This window comes from Oryctolagus cuniculus, chromosome 11, assembly GCF_964237555.1.
Source record: "Oryctolagus cuniculus chromosome 11, mOryCun1.1, whole genome shotgun sequence".
NCBI lineage: Eukaryota > Metazoa > Chordata > Mammalia > Lagomorpha > Leporidae > Oryctolagus > Oryctolagus cuniculus.
In genome coordinates, this window is record NC_091442.1 from 113,597,057 (window position 1) to 113,611,790 (window position 14,734).

Genomic DNA, 14,734 nt, shown 5'->3' on the forward strand with positions numbered 1-14,734 from the left:
TAAGCCATCAATAAATCCTACACGCGAACCACGGCATCTCTCAGCTGACAGGATACACCCCATGCCTGCTTCCCTAGATCCTTAAAACACACAGGTGGGTGTCACCGAGTAGCCCATTTCCCAGAACAAGCCGAGGCTGAAGCAGGGGTGGCTAGCCCTGGGTCATCCAGTACGAGCCAGCAAAGCAGGAGTGAAATCCGAGTCTTCTACCCACCACCCCAGCCCCACAAGCAGCCCCTCCAGGCCAGGTGGAAGCAGGGCCGCGAGCCACGGCATCTCAGTAAGGCAGGCACTGACCAGCCCGGCTGAGGCGCACAGGAGCGCATCACCTCGACTCCTCAGGAGTGGCTGGGGGACAGATGCCCACATGTGGCCAGTCGGGGCTTGCACTTGGCATGCTTGGAGTCAAGCCAGGACTTTCTGGGCACAGCAACAGCCCAGGACTGAGGAAAAGGAAAACTCCCAGGAGTCCCAGTGCCAGCCTCCCAGCACGGCCACCACCGCCGGGACCTGTCTGCCAGCTCGGAGGATGCTCTGAGCCCGGCCAGGCAGCCTGGAGGCCACCAGAGACCAGAGAGAGGCCGGCTGGAGCCTCCCCTCCAGAAGCCCTTGGCCAGGCCTCCTCCCAGGCGGGGGACCACACAGGTAAGTGAGGGGGGCGCTCTGGTACCCTGCACGAGGGTCAGCAGGGTCACGGCAAGTGGCAGGGGTAAAAACCATGGCGCAGACTCACGTGTGCCTTTGGTGGTAACTGGATGCTGGGCTCTAACCCACAGGTCGTGGGCGGGCCTGGGCAGCCAGGCGAGGCAGCCCACGGCGCCAGCTTTGGATGGGAGCAGCTCCCCCGCCCACTGAAGCGCCTCTCAAAGCACAGGCCAGGCTGCCAGGCTGGGCGGCCACTCCCGTTCCCGCAGACGGAGGGAGCAGCCGGCCCAGGTTCGGGGCAAAGCCAAGGCCTCTGTGTTTGGAGCTGCAGTTGTTGCTGTGGAAAGAGGGGCCTCAGGCCAACTCGGGATAACTGCCGCGGACTCCAGAGCCGAGCTCCCTGCGGAGGGCGGCGAGGGCTGACCCACGGGCTGCTCTGTTGACCTCTGAGGAGGGATGCAAGGGATGCATGTTTTCCAGTGAAACGTGCGTAGTAAGAAATGATGGGCACTGTAGGCTGTGCCTGCCCCTGGGGTCTAGAGTTACCCATCGGTGTGCAGGCCTTCCCCAGGTGCCATTCCTGCCACTGGTGCCTGAGACACAGAGCAGCATCCTGAGTCACACCCAGACCACGCAAGTCCGCCTGGACGGTCCTACACTCAGACCACGCAAGTCCACCTGGACGGTCCTACACTCTGACTACACAAGTCCACCTGGACGGTCCTACAGACTACACAAGTCCACCTGGATGGTCCTACACTCAGACCACGCAAGTCCACCTGGACAGTCCTACAGACTACACAAGTCCACCTGGACGGTCCTACACTCTGACTACACAAGTCCACCTGGACAGTCCTACACTCAGACCACGCAAGTCCACCTGGACAGTCCTACACTCAGACCACGCAAGTCCACCTGGACAGTCCTACACTCTGACTACACAAGTCCACCTGGACAGTCCTACAGACTACACAAGTCCACCTGGACGGTCCTACAGACTACGCAGGTCCACCTGGACAGTCCTATAGACTACACAAATCCACCTGGACAGTCCTACAGACTACACAAGTCCACCTGGACGGTCCTACAGACTATGCAAGTCCCCCTGGACAGTCCTACAGACTACACAAGTCCGCCTGGACGGTCCCACACTCAGACTACACAAGTCCACCTGGACGGTCCCACACTCAGACTACACAAGTCCACCTGGACAGTCCCACACTCAGACTACACAAGTCCACCTGGACGGTCCCCTCACCACGGGCTGCTTTGCGAGCTGCAGCCCTCACAGAAGCGCAGCCTCTGCACAGCAAGTGAGGCTCAGGATATCCTGGCTGGAGGTCTCGGGGCGGGCACACAACCACCAGCAGTAAAGAGAGCGGGCTCCCTCCTGGGGTGTGTACACCAGGCTCCAGAAGACAAGACCGGCCAACCAAGCTCACGAAGCCTTTCCCGTGCCAGCTGCGTGTGGGAAATCACGGCACTGCCTCGGGCAAGGACGTCAACCAAACTGGTCCACGGCCTCTCACGCCGAGCCCAGCACCGATCGAAAGCCAGAGGCAGGGTCCATCCCTCGAGCTGGATGCAGGGCCAGGGACTCAGAGCCCGCCACGCCACGCCACGCGCTGGGAACAGTGCTGCCCCTGTCACCTCCTCCACACTCCGCCACACGCCTGCCTTTCTCCCTGCGGCTGCAGCCCCAGACGCGAGGCACCGGGTCTGTCTCGCTTCCCTCTCTCTGTGGTCCTCTCTCCTGTCCTCCGGGGCAGGGATTCCAATGTCACCCTCCCGGGAACCAGTCACATACGAGGCATGCAATAAACAGTTGGATTTTACTGAGATTTCAGAAATAGAAAAACCACAGCCAGAGGAACTCCTACCCTCACGGCTCCGTTTTTAAAACAGGCCTCCTGGAAGAATGGAAAATGGGGAGTGGGGAGAGAGAGAGGTGGAGAAAGAAACGTTATTAGTTTCTAAATATAACTCCCGACGCCCCATGGCAAGTCTGGAGGAACCTGGCGCGGGAAGTTGCTGCTGGACCGGTTCCAGGAGCCTGTAGCAGGACACTGTGCAGGACGCCCCCAGGTCTTCATGCAGAGACACACGGCCCGACTTACTTGCGGACGCCAGTAAGGCAGGGCTCCCCCGGGGCCTCAGGGGACGCCACGGGGGAGTTTCAAAGTGTGTGCTTAAGGGAGAGGGAGAGGGAGAGGGGAAGAGAGAGAGGAGGAGAGAGGGAAAGCGAACCCCACGGTCATGCTTGGGGCTGATTGCCCCCGACCTCTGGGAAACTCCAAAGTGACACCTCCCCAGCACTGCCTCCTGCTGGCACGGTAGCTGCAGGTGACAGGGCTGGCCATCTCCATCTGCAGCTCTGGGAAAGAGGGTGCCGAGGACAGGGTTCTGCACGGGATGAGAGAGCTCCGGTGTGCCGGGCGTGACTGCAGTTTCTGAGAGCAGCCAGTGGACAGGGCCGTACTCATTCTGCGGGAGCCGTCGTTCAGAGTGCACGAGAGGTCACGGTGCGTCACCCCCAGCCCCTCTGCCCCACACAGTCAGTGAGCTGAGCCTACGAGAAGAGTTCTAGCTGCGGAAAGTGACAACGGTGTAGAGTGAGAAGCCGCTCAGGAAAAAACACAGAGTTCCAGGGCACACGATGGCAGCACATACATGCCCGGTGCAGACGTGCAGCAAACGTGCAGCTCACCTAGCCAGGACGCTGCCGACTTCCACCACAATCCACCAAGAGGGAGAGGGAGAAAAACGCACGTGAGATGTCTTTCCAATCGCCCCTTCTCTCTGCTGGGGGCTAGCCACCGGGGGTGCTTCAACAGCAGGGGTTCAGACACAGGCCTGCCCGACACCCCTCGAGTCTTTGTGCATCTGAGAACCGAGTCATGGAATCTCTTCCAGCCTCACAGGTACAGGGCACGCAGCGGTCAGCTGCTGATGCCCAGAGTGCTGCTCTGCAAACCCTGGGGTGGCTCCAGTTTCCATAGCAGCTTGGAGAGTGAGGAGGCCAAGGGCGGGAGGGGCTTGCTGCCCAGGGACCACTCCCAAGGCGGCGAGGCTGCCGCCTCGATGGAAGCACTCACACTCGGCTTCGTTCCCCAAAGCTTCCTTTTTCAAACCCAAAACCATGATCACTAAGCGCTCGTCCGCAAGCACCCCACTGAAGTCCCAGCAAGCAGCGGGCAGGAGGGAGGGCCGGTGCTCACCTGGTCCTTCTTGCTCTTGTGTGAGGAGGCCACGTGAGCCAGATACTGGATGACTTTCTTGGTGTTTTCTGTCTTGCCAGCTCCAGACTCACCCCTGCCAAGAACCAAGGAAATCCCCGGGTGAGCCGCGGCCAAGTCCTTGGACCCTGTCCCCGCTCACCGCGTGCTCCTCTGTCTACTGTTTCTGCCATTCTGCTGGGTGCCCGTCAGGGACCCCAGGCCTACTGGCAGAAAAAACGGGAAGGCCAGGTAAATGCGGAGTTCTGGACTCCTCACTGTCCACTCCCCTGGCCCTCCGAGGCTGGACAGAAGTAAACTTGTGTCCACTGCCTGCCCTGCTCGCTTGGCAGCCTGCACATCCCAGTGTTTTAGGAATCAGTCCCGGGCAGCTGTTGACTTAGAGGTCAGAAGCAGCTCCGCACGGCCCGGGGACGCTTCACTTCCGGACAGGTTCTGTCCTGCTCACCGCTCCGGCAACGGCATCCTCTGCCTCCCAGAGCTCAGACGCGGAGGCGAGAGGCCCCAGCGTCAGCCCCAACCTGGGCAGTGAAGGCACCTTCAGAGCCCCGAGGGATGCACTCTGCTGGGAGCTGCCCGGAGGCCGACCACGCCCGCTGTCCCTGCGGGAGAGGGCGCGTGGCTTCCTCTCTGCTATAAACCCCGCCCCCACCTGCTCTGTGGACGAAGGCTGATTGAATCTTTGGCCATGACATCAAGCTCATCTGTGCTGTGGGGCCAGAGTAAGAACACACAGCACTGCGTCCGATCCCCTGGGAATCGGAGGAGGAGGGCCTTGAACTGGGACTGGAACTCAGCGGCCTAGGAGTCTACGGGATAAGAACATTCTCTGCTCGGGAACGGGTACACAGCAGCCCCCCAGCACCCAAACACTTACGTGCACAGGATGGACTGGTCTTCTCGGTCTGAAACAGAGGAGGCGCCGTGTTAACATCAGCCAGACACAGAGCCACCCATTCCCAGACACAGAGCACAACCCTCGGTGGCTGGGCCTCTGCGACCCAGAACCCCACCTGCCTGTGTGCCTCGCGCAGAGGGGCAGCCAGCACCCCCAGACAGCCGCTCCTGCCTCCCTATGCCACCCGCCCCACCCCTAAAACCAGGAAGAATGCTGTCTCCCCGCCTTAGATGAAGCCAAGTTCCAGAAAGCTCCCCGGGAGCTACTGTACTGCAAAGCACAGTGGGGCCGGGATGCCCTGTGAGTCTACCTGGGGGGCCGCGGTATGTGCAGTAAAGCCTGGGGCAGGTGCTCTAAATGCGGCCTCCAGTAGGCAGGGAGCACCGTCAAGGAGCAGCTGACAGGCCTGCCTTGCAGCGGGACAGCCTGAGGCCAGAGCACAAAATCTGGGATGCGGCCCAGCCTTCTCTGAGCCCTGGCCCCGCCCTCACGTGAACACACCAGCGTGGCCACCCGCACGTGGAAGGTGCCCAGGGGTGTCAGTCTAGCGGGAGCTTCTACGGGACAGTTCCTGGAGTTCCCATGACAACCTGTTCTCTGGGCCCACGAGTCGGGAGCTCCCAGCACTGCTCAGCAGGGAAGGACAGAAATCCTCACGGCCCTTGGGGTGCAGGGGAGCCGTGACGCCCCCACTGAGGACGCTAAGGTGGACGGCAACACAGCAAGAGAATCTGGGGGACCCTGGCTAGCGCCGGGGTCTTAACCAAGAGCTGCCCTTTTCCTCCCACCCCCATGAACTCCTATGCAGCCTGAACCAGAGCAGCCTGGACCTAACGTGGTGTCTGGGCTGAGGAATTGACTGCGCCAGTCTCGGCTTCAGTATGCAGCACTGAGTGACACAAGGCAGGCCTGGCGTGGGACCCTGGCAGCAGAAGGGGCTCTTCTAGTTGCTGCTGTCTCCACTCCACCGTCAGGAAGTTGCCCGTTGGGGCAGTGGTGGTGGTGCCGTCACAGTGGCATCGGTGCTGTACACAGATGTGGCTGGTGGCCATCTGTAGAGGACGCTCCCTGCTCGCACGGTGAGGCACCGGCGTGACTCACAGCTTTCTGCACAGCCCCAGGACATGGATTTAGCGTTCAGTCTGGCCAGTGCTGCCCCAGGGAGGTCGCCTGCCTCTCCCCAGGGCGAGCTCTCTAGCATGTGGGACTGGACACCGGCCCCCACCTCCCCGGTCATTTGGGAGGGAAAGAGGGAGACCGGGCAGAAAGAAAAAGAACAAGCCTCACAGCCCACACACGCAGCTGCTGCCCGCGCCCTCAGCTGCAGCCTTCCTCCCAGCCCCCCAGGAAATACCAGGGGGGTGGGGGCGCAGGCAGAACTCGGGCGCGCGCGCGCGCGCGCGCACACACACACACACACACACACACCCCACCCCTCAGGCGACAGCCCGAAGGAAGCAGCTCTGCTCCCCACCCCGCCTTGTCTCACTGCCCAACAAGGAGGAGGTGAGAGCTGGGCAGAGCCTCGATCAGACAGGAGGAGCATGGGAAGAGCCGGCAGGGGCCAAAGCCTGGGGATGACCACACAGCTTTCATCCCTGGCTCCCACACAGCACAGCAGTGCAGCAACTGATAAGGGCTGGAAGGGACACTTGGCCCTCCCCCGTGCAGCTCCCTGCGGTCTGCAGGGCTGCGGGCAAGTTTAGTCACTGCTCCACAAGCAGGCAGGAATGTACCTGCGCCTGCTGGCAAGGCGTGAGCGGCGCCGGCCCGGCACTACCATAAAAGGCAACATTCCCCATCCCTTGCAGAAGGCACCGTTTTCCCAGGGCTGTCCGGGCCCGTCCTGGGACGGCTGGAATTCCTCTAATGCATGAGGAGTCGCAGGCTCTGTTGCTCCGCAACAGGAAGCAGAGCCCCCACACATGCGCCTGGGCACAGCTGCACATGGACACACACATGTGCAGAGAAACACGCAGACCCACGTGGGCGTGCGCACACAGAAATGCAAACACATGGGCCTGTGCCCTGGTGCATGACGGCGTGTGTACACAGACATGTACAGCTGCACACACGTGCACAGGTGTAGACACACGTGCAAAAAGGCGGTGCACGCGTGTATGCAGACATGCATGGGCACACACACACATCCAGAGCCAGACTCATGACCTAACCCCTGGCCAGCCCACCAACCCCAACTTTTCCACCTCTCTGACCTCTCACTCCAAATGCCAGAGAGGAGTGGGTCCCCCCTCAGCATAGCCTCAGCACGCACGCTTCAGTCTGTTGGGCCACAGACAGTCCTTTGGACAAGGGCTTTTAGAAAGGAGACTGATGGGGGGCCATCCTCATTTCTTCACCTCTGGCCCCCACCGCTTAACCCCCTAATCCACCTGCCCAGAGTGATTCACACACGGCCCCCTTTGTGCGGCCACCCAGTAACCTTACGAGGCAGGCGTCACCATCCCGCTGTGCCTAAGTCTTTTCTCACGACAGTCCTTCTGACCGCTGGGAACTCTCTCGGCCAGCGTGCCCTTGGCCTTGACCCTGTGCATTCTGTGGGGACCTTCCCCGGCACCCAGCATCAGCCCTGCCTCGGGATCCGCCCGACCCGTTTGTTTCAGGCCTGGGAGTGCACCGGAACGCTCTGCTCTGCTGCCACCTCGGCGGGGCAGGGGCACACACAGGCTATGAGGCGCTCTGCAAGGGATTTCAGGTTTTCAAAAGGGAGAAGTAAGCAAATCAGCAGCAGCAGTTTTTGCTCAGATAAAATCTTCCCAGATCCCTGAGCAGGGACGGTGTGTGGCCCCTCAGAGCACAGTTTGACAACCAGTGGGCGTCAGGAGGAGAGGAAGCCACCGGCTGGCTCCTGAGCCCTGAGACCCGCCCTGCACTTCCCCAAACAGTGCCCACACACCCCCACACCGCCCTCCAGGGATCTGAGGGGTGCTCTGAGGACAGAAGGCAATAGCCCGCCCGAGGCCCGCAGTGTGGGGCGGCTGCCCCGCGCCCGCTGCATCTCAAAGCTGTCCTGGGAGCACGCCCAGAACCACAAGAACGACTTTGGTTACGCATTCAGTGACCCGGCCTTTCCCTCCAGATTTTATTTTAAACTTCGCTATGCCCCGAGGCTGAGCCCACGTGATGAGGTCACTCCCCCACTCCCCGCCCCCCACAGGTGTTTCCAGCCCACGCGGGAGGAGAAGCCGAGCCCAGGGATTTCAGCCCAGGTATCTCATCCCAGGTTCAAACCTGGGTGGGGGCCTGCTGCTCACTTCCTCTGTGAGAGGCGCTGCAGCCGATTCTTGTCCATAAAAGGCCGCGAGGCCCACACAGTGGTGACATCAGCCCGACAGGAAGCACTGAAGGAAGGCAGCGGGGCCCTGCTCACCAGCAGCCGCCGCTGGGCCTGACTCACCGCCAGGATCCCCGCCATGAGGCCTTCCTGAAGTTCCCTTGAGGAGTGGCCCTCCTGGGGCTACGCCGGGAGTGCCCTGCCCATGGGACCCCGCAGTCAGAGAATGGATGTGGGACAAGGAAAGGGCAGCTTGGAGGTGGGCCACAAGCCTGCATGAGGTGGGACTGTCGGGATGAGCCACGACAAACGTGAACGTTCCTGGGTGGCTCACTGCACAGGCTGTAACGGTCTGGCGACCCCCGCCCTGGGTCACCTGGGACAGGGAGGTGTCAGGCAGCTCTGCCCTGGCATTGAGCCCCCAGAGTCACTTCCCCCGAGACCCCCTTGTTGGGAGGTCTAGGGGCCAAGGCGCACAGCACTTTACAAGGTATACAACCTGAGGGCTTTGCAGTGGGAAGTCTCTGGTTCATCATCTGGGCCTGGAGATCAGGGTACAGAGCCAGACCAAAGTCACACGAGCTGGGCTGAGGACCCAGGCCCCTGGGTACCCTGTCCTTCCCAGACTGCCTTCCACTGGGAGCACCTACAGGCTGGGCACTCGATAGCACGTGGCCCTACTCCACTGCCAGCCCGATTCGCAGCTTGGGTAACAAGCTGTAGGGAAGCAAGAAGAGGTGAGAAAAGGCAGGTGCTGTCCTGGCGCCCCCCAGCAGCCTGCCCGGCCAGCCGTCAGCCAGTGCAGAAGGAAGCCCCTGTGCGCGCTCCTAAGTGCACAGTGTGGTCATCCGGTTGCACAGGTGGGTAGGTATCCAGGCCGAGGGAGCCACTCGGCATCAGCACTGCGCACCAGAGACCTGGCCTCCGGCTGCACCCCGCTGCGCGCCTCAGGGAGGAACTTGGCCCAAGTCCCCGGCTGCAGCAGGCAGAGCACAAGCAGCTCTCCCGCAGAACCAAGCTCAGGGGACTGCTCTGAGCACAATGCCAGAGAGCAAGTGAGGCCTCAGACAAGCCTGCTCTTGGCCAAAATGCACCCACGGAACTCAGGCGAGTTCCCAGGGCACAGGCAAAGCTGGCAGAGTGGCCACCGCTGGCTGCTTAGCCACCTCTCTCACCAGCGAGACTGGGGGCTGCTGCAAAGGAGGCGCCAACGGGTTTGTCAGACTGGAGGGAAATTCCAAAGGCAGCCGCCGTGCCAACCGCGCACAGCAAGTGCCACGGGTACCACGCCGAGGTCAGCCCCGCCCTGCTGCTCTCCACAGGGAGAGAGGGTCCTGCAGGAGAGGCACCGGCCACTGTTCCCAGATCTGCAGGAGGCTGGATTCTCAGGGAGGGGTGAGGCAAGGACACGGGATACACACAGGGAAGGAGACGGCCACAGCCAAGCAGTGCCCAGGACACAACAGGCCGCCCCCGGAGCACGACCAGTCACGGCTGCCCCAGTGAGCTGGTCGGGCCTGATGGAAGGCCCCGGAGTACTAATGCGGAGAGGAGCAGCAGTGGTACACACAGCACAGCCTGAAGAACCTGTGGCTCCAGGGACCTTGGAGCCGGGGCCACCAGTCGGAGCAGACACGCTGGCGACTTTCCGGCGGGAACCTGCCGCTGGAGCACAGCTCACACTTCCCTGCGCTCAGACCTGCGCCCCGTCCCTCTGCGGAGCAACGCAGGCTGGACACGGTGTCCGTGGAGTCGCAGAGCCCGGGCAGCAGGACGTAACTCCAGCAAAGAGGCAGGGAGAGGAAACCGCCTCTTCTCTCCCAACACATCCCTGTTCCACCCTGCTGTAGTCTCAGAGCCAGAACCTGGGAGAACAGGAAAAACAGGCTGGGACACAGCAAAACGGGCAGGAAACCAGGAAACCGCTGAACCTGTTGTAGGGGGTGGGGGAGGCACCGCAGCACAAAAACCCCGGGCCAAGCTTTCAAGAACCTGTGAGTAATCGCTGAGGAACTGCGAAGCTGCTGACCAAAAGTATCCCCATTCCTGATCACGGTGTCAGCTCTTTTAATCAACGAACTTCTCAAATGCACCAGCCTTCTGGCATCCTTACCACCTAAAACCAGCAGTAAGCAGTTCTCTCACGGCCCCAAACCCTTCTTTTCCCAGTAGCTGAGCAGTGTCCTTACCAAGGACATTTATGTTGATTCCCCAATCTGCTTATCAAAGTTATAAGCTGGGGCCAGCGCTGCGGCGCAGTGGGTTAACGCCCTGGCCTGAAGCACCGGCACCCCATATGGGCGTCAGTTTGAGACGTGGCTGCTCCACCTCCGATCCAGCTCTCTGCTGTGGCCTGGGAAAGCAGTAGAAGATGGCCCAAGTCCTTGGGCCCCTGCACCCACGTGGGACACTTGGAAGAAGCTCCTGGCTCCTGGCTTCAGATCGGCACAGCTCCAGCCATTGTGGCCAATTGGGGAGTGAACCATCGGGTGGAAGACCTCTCTCTCTCTGCCTCTCCTCTCTCTGTGTAACTCTTTCAAATAAATAAATAAATCTTTAAAATAAAATAGAACAAAAGTTATAAGCTAGGCTGGCACTGTGGCACAGGGGTAAAGTCGCTGCCTGCAGTGTCGGCATCCCATATGGGTACCTGTTTAAGTCCTGCTCCACTTTTGATCCACATCTCTGCTATGGCCTGGGAAAGCAGTGGAGGATGGCCCAAGTGCTTGGGCTCCTGCACCCACGTGGGAGACCCGGAAGAAGCTCCTGGCTCCTGGCTTTGGATCAGCACAGCTCCGGCCTTTGGAGAGTGAACCAGTAGATGGAAGACCTCTCCCTCTCTCTTTCTGCCTTTCAAATAAAATAAATAAATCTTAAAAAAAAAAAAAAAAAAAAAAAAACCTGCAAGGTTGCAGGTTCCCAGCAGGCACTTCTCTCTCTTCTCCCTCTCAGCCTGCCCAGAGCAAGGTGCAGAGGGCTTGCTGTGTTGGATTAAAACACAAATAAAAAAACCAACCTGAAGTTGAATTTTGGCAAAGGATACGTTAACCACAGAAACTTTTCTTCCAGAAAGAATTTCTCAAAATAAGACCGACAAGCAGGACACATTCCAAGTGAGCAGCCTCGCTCTGGGGCCAGACTTCCTTTCTGGGGGGCAGTGGGCCATGGCCCCCTCCCCCCGCTGTCCACCAGCAGCAAGGAGGGCAGGTGGGCGCCTCAGGGCTGCAGAACGGCCCCCATCAGGGCAGAGCCCAAGGCCTCAGTGCTGCAGGACTAGATGGGACACGTTCCCGCAAGCTGCGCCGTGCCTGCATGTCCCGCGCACTGCCGGGAAGACGGCTTTGACAGGTTCCTTCCTGGGTCTCCACTAGAGGAGGGAGTGTCTCTGAGCAGGTTTTTTAGAAAGCCCGCCTGGAGGACGCCTTTGGTTATCATCACTAAGCAAGCAGGAGCACGGATGTGAGCAGTGACTGACTGAGGGTGCTGTGGCCAGCCGGGCAGCTCAGTCCACACTGTTGGCCGAGCTGTGGCACACCGCTTCAGCTGCCGCTCGGGAGGCTGGCGCTCTGTATCAGAGGGCTGGTTCGAGTCCTGGATGCTCCACTTCTAATCTAACTTCCTACTCATGTGCCTGGGAAGGCAGCAAATGATGGCCCAAGTGCTTGAGCCCCTGCCATCCACATGGGAGACCAGGATTGAATTCCTGGTTCCTGGCTTTAGCCTGACTCAGATATGGCTGTTGTGGGCATTTGGGTAATGAAGCAGTGGATGCAAGATCGATCGATCTCTGTGTGTGTGTGTGTGTGTGTGTGTGTGTGTGTGTCTCACTTTCTGTGACTCTGCCTTTCAAACAAATAAATCAGTCTTCTTAAAAAATAACTTAAAAAAATTTGTCTTCAGGGTAGGCATTTGGCACAAGATTCCGTACCACAGTACCTGAGTTCAAATCCTGCCTTCACCTCAGATCCCAACTCCGTGCTAATGTGCACCGTGGGCAGCAGCAGGTGATGGCTCAAGTACTTGGGTCCCTGCTACGAACATGGGAAACCCAGACTAAGTTCTGAGCTCCTAGCTTCAGCCTGGCCCAGTCACGGCGAATGCGGGAATTCGGGGAGTGAACCAGCAGGTGAAAGGTATCTCTTGGGGCCGGCGCTGTGGCACAGTGGGTTACAGTCCTGGCTTGAAGCGCAGGCATCCTATATGGGCACCGTTTCAAGTCCCGGCTGCTGAGCCTCTTCCAATCTGGCTCTCTGCTATGGCCTAGGAAAGCAGTAGAAGGTGGCCCAAGTCCTTGGGTCCTTGCACCCACGTGGGAGACCCAGAAGAAGCTCCTGACTTCGGATCGGCTCAGCTCTGGCTGTTGCGGCCATCTAGGGAGTGAACCAGCGGATGAAGATCTCTCTGTTTCTACCTCTCTCTGTAACTCTGTCTTTCAAATAAATAAAATAAATCTTAAAAAAAAAAAAAAGATATCTCTTTCTCTCTCTCTAAAGATTTAAAATCTGCTTTCTGATTCTTACAGCCGGCCTTTAACAGGTACTTACTTAAGCACCGGCCTGGTCTCACACATCTGACCCCAAGTTCAACTCTTACCACCACCCTGAGATGTAAATGTTAGTAGCCCCCAAGAAGGGTGGCAAAGGAGGCTCTGTCAGAGAAAAGTTACTGGCCGCGCCGGCCCAGAGTCACTGCTCCCCTCGGTCCAAGCCCAGGCCTCCCCTGCACACCTCACGTCGTCCTGCTCACGAGGCCCACAGTCCCTGGCAGCCTGCAGAGGTGCTCCTCAGTGTCCGTGTCGGAGCCCATTCCCACCCCAGCTGCCCTCAAGGCTCAGCGTTGTGCTCGGACCCTCATCTGAACCTGACTCAGCTGCCTCTGGGGTCTAGATATTGACCTCTTCCAGGAGGGCCTCTGGCCTGCTGCTCAGTGCCTGCACCCAGTAGGTGCTCGGCTGGCACAGGGACCCCACTGTGGGCAGGCACAGGACAGGCCCTCCTCGGTGAGCCTATGCTGCCTCCCTAGGCACATGCGACACACAAGGCAGCTCCAGGCCTCCTGGCAGACAGCGGGGCCTTTGTGTGCCGAGGGCTGGCAGGCTCCCGGCCGGCACATTCCTGCCTAAGCGCGGTCATCGCATCAGAGGCCCCCCTCCGATTCGGCAGTGATCTGTCCTGCTCTGCGTTCAGAATCAGGCTGTACCCTCGAACCAGCTCCCCGGCCTCTGACACACCCGGTGCTTTCCCTTAGACCCGGTTCTACAGGAGCAGCAACCAGCTGGGCAGGGAGACCGTGAAGAGGGGCGCAGGGAAGGCTTCGGCCCCAGTCTCCACCTAGCCTCTGGCCGGAGAGACTTCCTTCAAGAACCGGCCAGGTGAAGGAGCGACAGCAGTGCCCACAGTCCTGCAGCCGGGGTGGGGGTGGGGGTCCTCAGACACGTAATGAGAAGACCCTGGTCTCTAGGCTGCCTCTGCACAGGCCATTCACATACAAGGCCCGCCCCGTACCTGCGGATTCAAAGACCACACCCATAGCGTGGTTCCCCCACAGCTGTAGCCACTGAGGGGACACTGGGCTCAAACACGGAGCAAACACTCCTGGCACAGCTCCGCTGGGAAGCAGAGGCAGGGCAGGGAGGGGCCGGCACAGGAGAAAGGGTTAAATAGCTTTCAGATCTATTTAGGGCTGGAATGAAAGCGGACCCCGCGCCGCTCCCCAGAAATGCTAGCAGCTCATTAAAATACCATAAAGTCACTGAAAGCGAACCAAAGCTGGCACCAGAGCTAATTAACGGAGAAGCAGCGCTTTTTGTACTCTTGCTGGCGAGATGACCGAGCTCAAGCTGAATTCTTCAACTGGCCAGCTCTGCAAGAACACGCCTGTCTCACCCACAGGGGCGACCCCGGAGGGCCTGGCCCCAGCGCAAGCCCAGTTCCTAGCAGTCGGACCTCTTAGCCTGCACGCCTTGAACCTGCCCTAGGTCACTCCCTGCGCCCCTTTTAAATCCCTTTCCTCCTGGCGAGGTCAGCAGCACGAACCTCATGCTCTCACGCCCTCCTGGCCCTGAGGAACTGTGCAGTCCTCAAGTGGGGAGACCCGTTAATGGCCACAACAACAAATTAACCAAGTGGGAAAGCCAAGGTGGGGAGGGTGAGCCGACCAAATCACCACAACTTTAATTAAACCCAAGGCCAGGATTAAAACAACAAACTGAAGTATGCCGGGCACGCCTGGGCTGTGCCGTAACCACTTACTGACAGATACCTGCAGCTTTGCACCGGCTGGCAGCCCTCAAGAGCCCTCCCCGACCACCCCCGGCCTCAGTGGCCACACCTCCTCCAGCTCCAAGACACAGGACACCTGCTGGTGTTGCTGCTGTGCCAGCACCGGGTGTAGGCAGTAACTTGCTTTGTCACATAGCTGTGGCCACAGACCTCTGTCTATAAACACGGCTGCCTCTCTACCTGGACCGCAGGACCTCTGCTGACATGCAGCCATGCCCTATCCTGGGCCCACAGCAGACAGCATTAATCTATCCTGCACTCCTTGCCACAAGGGGTTCCAGGCAACCGCTGCTGATCAATCAGAATTAACACTCAGGGCCAGCACTGTGGCACAGCCAGTTAAAGCACTGGCCTGCAGTGCTGGCATTCCACATGGGTG

At 59.7% G+C, this 14,734-nt stretch overlaps 1 protein-coding gene across 1 annotated transcript in view; it reads right to left on the reverse strand.

Annotated features, from left to right (window-relative positions):
* MYH9 (myosin heavy chain 9) overlaps positions 1-14,734 on the reverse strand; it is an 86,597-nt gene that overhangs the window by 32,019 nt on the left and 39,844 nt on the right. The window contains exons 4-5 of the mRNA XM_051845941.2: positions 4,759-4,786; positions 3,864-3,957 (exon numbers count right to left, since the gene is read on the reverse strand). Of these exons, the coding sequence (XP_051701901.2) occupies positions 3,864-3,957; positions 4,759-4,786 (122 nt within the window). The remainder of the gene's footprint in view (positions 1-3,863; positions 3,958-4,758; positions 4,787-14,734) is intronic.